We start from the raw sequence: 8,235 nt of genomic DNA, 5'->3' as shown, positions 1-8,235 counted from the left end.
GGGGTTCATAGTGTTTTTGTTTTGATGTAAATGTTCCGGATTTTAAGTATATTGATTATGAATTTTGCTTGCTGAATTCAGGATTTTTTCTTAACTTGTCACCGACAGGAGATGTGCTTGGTCAAGCTCTTGCCAACCTTGATAAGCTGGTAACCCAACCCTTCGGCTGTGGTGAGCAGAACATGATTACAACAGTACCCAATATCTTTGGCGTCAGATACATCAAATCAACCGACCAAGTTGGCATGGATGACCTTGTAAACAAAATGATTGAAAATATGAAGTTTGGTGAGTACAGATACTGTTTCTAGTTTGTCAAGTATTGCATCGCTCAGTTTGCATACGCAAGTTTTATAGAAATTCCACAGCACTCAAGGTGCACTCGTAAGTTATATTGAAAGCTGCAGTTTGATCTCAAATTCGATCCATAATTTCATGTATTAAACAGTATTATTGTTAATAATGAATGTTCATTTATATCATGTGCATGTAACTGTGGGTCTGCTTGGGAGTGTAAGCATAATTATGTTATGTGTAGATGTGTAAAATGTGTGTGGAAGAGTGGATTTTTGATGGAGAGCATGTGTGCATGGGTGTGCATGCACTTGTGCATGTGTGTGTGCATGTGTGTGTGCGTGTGCGTGTGCGTGTATGTTTGTGTGTGTATGTATACGTGTGCCTATGGTGTGGGGTGGGGGGGGAGTGAAACATGAAACGTCAAACCAATGTACCAGCATCTGGACAATAAACATTGAGATCTTTTCTGATCTTATCTTATGCACTTGACTGAAGATAGAAGAAAAACCCTGAAAAACTGATGAGAAGTCAGCTTGGCATATTCTTGAAACAGAGCACACTGAATCACAGTGTGGTCTGGATTGTACTTGTATATTTCTTTCAAGACTGCATGGTTATTAATTTGGGAGACACAATCTCTGATTCATCACTCGTCTCAGAAGGGACTGAGCTGTAACTTTTAACTCTTGTCACACAAGCTAGATTGAAGAATCTCAGGCTGGCATGGTATCAACAGAGATATTGGCTTGTCCTGCATGACCGCTGACATGTCTGTAAAATTTCAGGTACAAGTTTTAAAAATGATTTGCAGGTTTCTTGTTATGATCGGGAGCTATTTTGGGGGACGGAAGAATTGTTAATTTCGGTTTGACAGCTCTTTTGCTGTTACCAATTGTGTCCAGAGAGGGGTCTCTCAAACAATATATACATATATCAAACTTAAATGTATATGAATTAAAATGTCTACCACACAAGAACAATATTTATGATCAGTAGCTAATTTGTTTAATTTTTTATCTCAGAGGGGGGATAAACGCACTATGCCGGTGCCCTTTTTTAGCACTAAATCTAAAAATGACAAAATCGCCACCAAATTGATCATTAAATCAAAACAAGTGAACCTATTGTGATAGTTCTTCATCTTATGTATGAAATCCCGATAAAAGAGACCTGCAGAAAAGTAATTTGATGTCTAAGTCGCCATAAAGGAATGTGCCTGAGCCGCTGTCAGCAGTTCACCAGCACAATGGTTCCGACCGAGCACCGCTGGGAGCAGCTTGCCGGAGATAAAGATTTAACGACTTACAACAGATCTGGGGATTTTTTGTGCTACCTTGCGCCCAGATCAGAAACTCTCAAACAATAAATCAAACTGCATTGTATATATGAATCAAAATGTCTAGGATACAAAATATTTCTTTTGCCAGGTTACCAAAGGCAGGTTAGCAGGTACCGCCATAGAGACGGTTCCTTCAGTGCTTGGGGTGAAGGCAGTTCTAATAGGGTTGACCAACACAGCTCTGAAGCCAGGACTCCTGGAAGCACCTGGTAAGAATAGTGATTCTATAAGTTTGGGTTTTTTGTTGTTGTTTTTTTTTTCCAAAATGCGAGACCCATTTTATTTGTCTTTACAGAAACTTTGTTGTTAGTGGAACATACTTCAATATTCTCAGCATATCGTTCTTTTTCCTTGGTTTTTGTTAATTAGTTGTTTTAATTTCTGTCTAGCAACTTTTTCTTTTCAGGCCCTGAATTGACGTTTCAGCAAAACTACCCAGTTCGAGTTGTGTCCTTTATAATGTATAGGATAAAGTTTTATCTCATAGGCAGTTGTTTTGTCTGTTTAACCCTATCTGTACGCCCTGGGGTCATTTTGTACCTCCGGGGTTGTATTCTTCACATTTTAGAATACTTCTAGTACGAAGATCTCTTTGAAAATTTTAGTATTTCTTGAAAAATCATTTTGACTGATTGCTATACATAGCGTACAGATCGGATTAATGAGTAAATTTCCTCTTTGATAAGTGGTGGCACAGAGTTCCCCACGTCGTATGGATACAATAGGAAAACGTGACGTACGGATACGGTTAAGAGGTAGAGGCGTTCTTATATAGGTGACCGCTGTCCCTGCTGTGAACTGTCTCATATTCACGGACAAGTTATCTTCTATCTTCTTTGCTGTGCTACAACTAAAAAAATTATATATTTGGTTCCTCACATTTTATGTCCATTTAAAAACATTTTCATGTGTGGATTTTACTGAAAACCTTGATCAAATGCATAACAATCTTAATTCATAATTTCCAAGGAGTCTCAAGCTTTGGAAGTCACCAGTCACCAAACTTTGGCGCCCTTTTCTCGCTGATTTTTCCTCTGAAACTATTCGAGTCCTACCTCTTTCAATTGCAAATATCTCGATTTCTATTTGAGATGTTGATTAAATTTTTTTTTAAAAACAAGATGACTGAAGATGCTTTAAGAAGCTACCAATAACTCCACCTGCCCCAAAATTGACAAGCGCCTGATTCCACCACGTTGTGACACATATTTGATTTAAGTGTGTATATCCTCATTTTGTCTCATGCCACATTAATTATCCTTCCCCCTTACCCTGCTACCACCACCACCACCACCACGGACCACTCTCTAGGTTGACGGCGTTTGTCATAAAGAGTTTTGCCCAAGCATCCCTTTACATCGATGTCTCCAATGAAGTCCTGACTAAGGGGATCGAGTTTCTCAAAAGTGTGCAGAAGTTTGATGGTAGCTTTGAAGAACGGGGCAAAATTATCCACCAGGGAATGACAGTAAGTGCATAGACAGTTTATGCTGGGACATATCGTTGAATGCAAATAATTTATGCCACAAGGGGAAATTTGCAAGCTTAGAACTATCTTGTACCCCATTTTTCTGGTTTTTATGTAAATCGCTTTGAATGCACTGAACTCCAGGCACCAAAACAGGACTTAATCCAAAATGAAAGGGAAATTCTAAAGAACAAGGGAATTAGCCTAAGCAAATTTAGGCTCAAGGAAAGATTTTTCAGCAAATAGAGTGGCTTTGCTTGTAAATGTTCAAACTGATATTGTTGAGTTTCAACAAGTGAATGTCATTTTGACAATTTGCCAAGAACATTTTGCATGTCTAGCAATAAAAAGTGGGTTGAATTTTTTAATCCAGACCGTTCAAGTTTTGAGTGTCATTTGAGCCTTACTTTACTGTGACAAATTTCATTGTTTCTCTACCCCACCCCAACCCCCCAGATTTATTATTCTTTGATTACCATCAATTAATTTATCACCCCTTTCAAAGGTTTCCAACAAGGAAGATAGCTCTTTGAGGAGTGGAAATAACAGTGGACAGAGAGAACACCTGCTAAAAGAACAGAACAAGAGGAGAAACTATCTTTCTGCTTTTCTTTTATTGCATTCCTCTGGAGAAGTTACCAGATTCACAATCATACAGTAACTTTGTACTGTGAACTTGAAAAGATGGTATAGAAATTCAGTGTACAAATTCATATTTTCAATGTGACAAAGAAGCTGTATCGTGCAAGAGTTGTAGTCATTTTGAGGATTTTCTATAAAGACTGTGTCTTCATGTTTCTCGCCCTCTCTCTGTATCATTCCTCAGTCGGGCACCTCAAAAGGGCCTGCCCTCACTGTCTACGTCCTGGCGGCCATGTTGGAAGTGAGGAAGTTCACTCAGGTGAGGAAAGAAAAGAACATGTAAAGAAGAGTCAGTTAAAATATTTGTTTTACTGGACTATAGACACTGTTTGAGTACCAACACACTGACACACACACACACACTCACACACACACACACACACACACACACACACACACACACACACACACACACACACTCACACACACAATGCATATCTCGTGATAATGCCATTGGACCACCCACTGTGGCTTCACAAATGATTAAATAAGAAATGTTGAAGCCAAGAGGGAAGCTTGCAAGCCATGTTTATCCATGAGTGGAAAAGAAGTTTTTAAATGCTCAAAATGTGGCTTACTGTTCTCTCCCAAAGTTGGTCACATAAGCCATAGAAGAATTCACAAGCCATCTTAACCTTTATTAATTCTTCTAGTTTGCTGAAGAAACATTCATCCTCCCCTGGGCAGTACTACTGACTGAAGTGTCTTTAGATCATTCCCAAAGGGGGGGATATTAACATGTTCTTATGCACATTAGAATTGTAAATGGGCTGATTTATCAATGTCATGCTCATACTGTGCCGGAACAACAAAGAGGGAACTGCTGCTTTTTCTTTCTTCATCCTTACTATCTTCATTTTTCCTCTACTTCTTTGTATGTTTGTCACTCTCTTGTGAACTGCTTTTTCCGGGGTGTCTTGATAGTCGAAGCAGAATTTTTGTACTGTTCAGGTTAGAGAGGTGAGCAGAGTAAGCCTGATTACCTGTTTGGTCTTCTCTCTTGACATCCGACCCTTGGGGCTCATATGACCATATGCACTTGCGAGCGCCGTAAAACCTTAGTAAAACTAAAACAAGAAATATTCTCCTCTGCAGATGCTTTGGTTATTGTTCAGACATTGATGGACAAACTGTTTTTATTATTATTATTATTATTATTATTATTATTATTATTATTATTATTTTTATTATTATTATTATTACTACTATCATTATTATTGTTATTATTATTATTATTATTATTATTATTATTGTCATCATTATTATGTTATCTTCTGTTTTCGTGAAGCGTTTTTTTTTGGAAAATACCTTGGAGAACATTGCTCCATATGGATGTTGCATTTACTTATTTGCATAGTATGATGATGTGGTTTGCATTATGTATGAAACGCCATTGTAAACAAAATTTCTGTTAGGGAATGTATAAGAATTCTTTAAGAGTACATTTTGCCTCATATTTCATACTTTTTAATGTGCTTTAAAAGAACTTCAACTGGTTATTGATGTGTAGCAAGGGTCTTAATGTAGGTGTTTTTATGGCCCCATCAACACAATTTAGATAGATCATTTAAGAGGTGGGCTTCCTACCTTGCCTGTCATGCACAGTCAACCCAGGCTGAGAGGAATACAATATCCCTACAGAAAAATTATTCGTGAGAAGACAAAGAATTTCTGCCTAAAACAACTGAGAAATGTATTGCAAGAGGTTGCTTTGTTTACTTTTCTCCCCAGACTGACCTGAATGTAGAGATCAACAAAGCGATGGCTTACATGAAGCAGGTAGTGACATTGCAATTCCTTAGTAGCAGAAATCAAATGTTCCTGGGTGCCCTCACAGCCTACACTCTATCCCTTGTACCGGAGCGAACTGATGACATCATAGACATAGTTGACAACATTCTTATAATTGTTGAGGGTAAGTAAGCTTGTTACAATCGTTATCATCTTTATTAGGATCGTCTAAAGGTGGTTTGTGAGGGCTCTGGTGTGGTCCAAGTCTAATTTTTCTTTTTGAAACTCGTTGAGGACACTCATTCTTGCAATTCAACAACTTTTGTCTTGAAGACATGCTGTTTTGGGGCACTTAACAAACATAGTGCTTGCTGTTGAGTGAGGGCATATGCTATACCAATGTTATTAATTGTTATAACTGTTGTTTTTATTATCAAGGATCATAGTTGTGTTTCTCACTCTGTCAGAGAATTGATGGTAATGATAGTTGATGTTTTACTCTCCCATCCGCACAAAGGGACAGATATTTTCTAAGTAGTAACCTATTGATTATCATGATTGTGTCCCCTTTGGCCTCTTGCAAAGAGGTTATAATAGTACTAGAGGTCGCAACTGTGATGTCACCCACGTAAACTCACTATAGTTGAGTGGGCCCACTCAGCTTGCTTTGTCGCCATTTTTGAGAGGATAGGAAACAGCGCTGTCACGATGCGTGTCCCTTGCAACGCATAGGTCTTCATAGACTTTGAAGCTCAGTTCAGTTTTATTTTAAGTTTTCTTTTTGTTTGCTGTTGTTGTTTAATCATATAACATACACTCAACACAATACCGCACCTGCTGATCGATTCTGGGAAATTACATAAACACTTAAATGTGGGCTACAAATGAATAGAGAGATATGATATGAGATATTGATTGTTTTTCTCAGGCGGGGTGAGGAGGGGCGGATGGAGACATAGTGAGTAATTGAGTTTGTTAAGAAAAAGGACAATTTCATACTCACAAAATGGATTGCTTTTATGTCATGTTGTCTACATTCTCCTTCTACTGATGCAAAGCCTTGGTTTTCTTAGAGTCTGAAGGGGGTTAAGACTGGTTTAATTATTTAATATTCATTCGTTATTGTCTCAAAATGAGCAATTAATTGTAGGCTAGGATACTGTAAATCATGCATTGTAGGATCCTGTACTCACACCCAAAGAGAGCTGTTTAGTATCGGCCACAAATAATTATATACTGACAGCATTTTATAATGCAACACTTAGATAAATAGCCGGTTTGTCTAAAATGTTCACAATATTTTCTCAAATTGACGTTGATTGGCAATGGTGATTGGCTACACAACTCCCCTTCTTTTATGTACCCCTGCTGCTGATGTTGCACAAGCTGTTTGGCAATGGTTCCGCAAATGAGACAGAATATTACACCGACCTTTTTGGTGGGTAGTTAAGACTGGTTGGCTATTTCATATTCACTCATCTCAACAACATCGACAGTTGTTCATTTCCGTTCAGCGAGCCTTGAAGGTGTGCTACAGCTGCAGCTGAAGCATCTAGTAGCTCCTCAGTCACATTCCTGATTCTCGAGGGCCAATATTACTCACCCATAATATGGTCTCATCGTATAAAAGGTCCCATTTACATTATTTGGAGATTATTTGGCTCATTTAAGAGTAAACAATAACAAAAATCCCAATGAGTATATTTTAGCGATAGGCAAATCACATGAAAAGAAATCAACATCAAAAGACTTCGGAGAGTGTCATTAATCCGTGATTGAAAAGTGTTCCTTCCCATGCACCGACTGGCCTTTTATTCCTCTCCGGAATGGCGACACGCCCCTCAAGCTTGACACTCGTGATGTCACAGCTAAGACCTCTAGTTCTATTTATAACCTCTTTGGCCTCTTTTCTGTTGTTGTGTAACTCTTTTGAATAAAGATCAGTTCTGGTGTACCCTTGATGGCTGCCTCCATGTATTCAATGAGCTGTGTGCTTGTAATAGATGATCAAAGTCAATCTATTACAGGCCCTGCCTGTCAGAGCCAACTCAAGCTGTGTTGGGTACAACAGCCCCGCTGACAAAGCGTTAATCCTTTGATAAAACAACTTCCCAACTCTTGAATTGAATTTATGTTTTCTAAATATAGACTCTAGATCTAGCAAATATGTTCTTTCCGTATGCGACATAGATTCTAGATCTAGATCTAGACTAGCGATCTATTTCCTATTGGCTGGTTTTATTTCTCCGAACGCTCGGGAAAATAAACTTTAACTATTTCTCCGAACGGTTTCCGTTCTCGAGATTTTTTTGTTATTTGCGAATGAAGTGGCCCGCGTTTGTGTGTGTGTGTGTGTGTGTGTGTGTGTGTGTGTGTATAAGTGTTCGTGTGTGTGTGTGTGTGTGTGTAATGTTGAGGGGGGGGGGGGTGGAGGGATTTTTTTGTGATTTAGTTTTTACTTAGGGCTGGCTAAATGCCAAATGTGTTACTGCCAAAGTCGAGCAGTCTTGTTTTCTCGCTGTACCTTTTGAAGGTATTTTCAAATGAAGAGTCCTGGAACGTTGCCCCAACCACAATTTAAGTATCTGAATATTAAGACTTCTAAAAATCTCTAGAAATTGAATTCGATGCAAAAAATGCCTCTCCCCAGTCCTCGCAGAATGGCAGAATGAAATATGAAGCCGAACTCTTGGCAAATAACCAAAAATCTCGAGAATGGAAACCGTTCGGAGAAATAGAGGTCAAGTTTGTATTCCCG

At 38.6% G+C, this 8,235-nt stretch overlaps 1 protein-coding gene across 1 annotated transcript in view; it reads left to right on the top strand.

The window, feature by feature from the left end:
* The window catches only part of LOC101850949 (alpha-2-macroglobulin), a gene marked incomplete in the record, with an annotated part of 114,121 nt that overhangs the window by 90,075 nt on the left and 15,811 nt on the right, over positions 1-8,235 (top strand). The window contains 5 exon segments of the mRNA XM_005096613.3: positions 109-288; positions 1,725-1,845; positions 2,948-3,104; positions 3,931-4,005; positions 5,478-5,661. Of these exon segments, the coding sequence (XP_005096670.2) occupies positions 109-288; positions 1,725-1,845; positions 2,948-3,104; positions 3,931-4,005; positions 5,478-5,661 (717 nt within the window).

The sequence above is a fragment of the Aplysia californica genome, unplaced genomic scaffold (assembly GCF_000002075.1).
Source record: "Aplysia californica isolate F4 #8 unplaced genomic scaffold, AplCal3.0 scaffold00133, whole genome shotgun sequence".
Lineage (NCBI taxonomy): Eukaryota > Metazoa > Mollusca > Gastropoda > Aplysiida > Aplysiidae > Aplysia > Aplysia californica.
The sequence above is the reverse complement of the archived record's forward strand: the minus strand, read 5'-3'. Positions and strand labels throughout refer to the sequence as shown.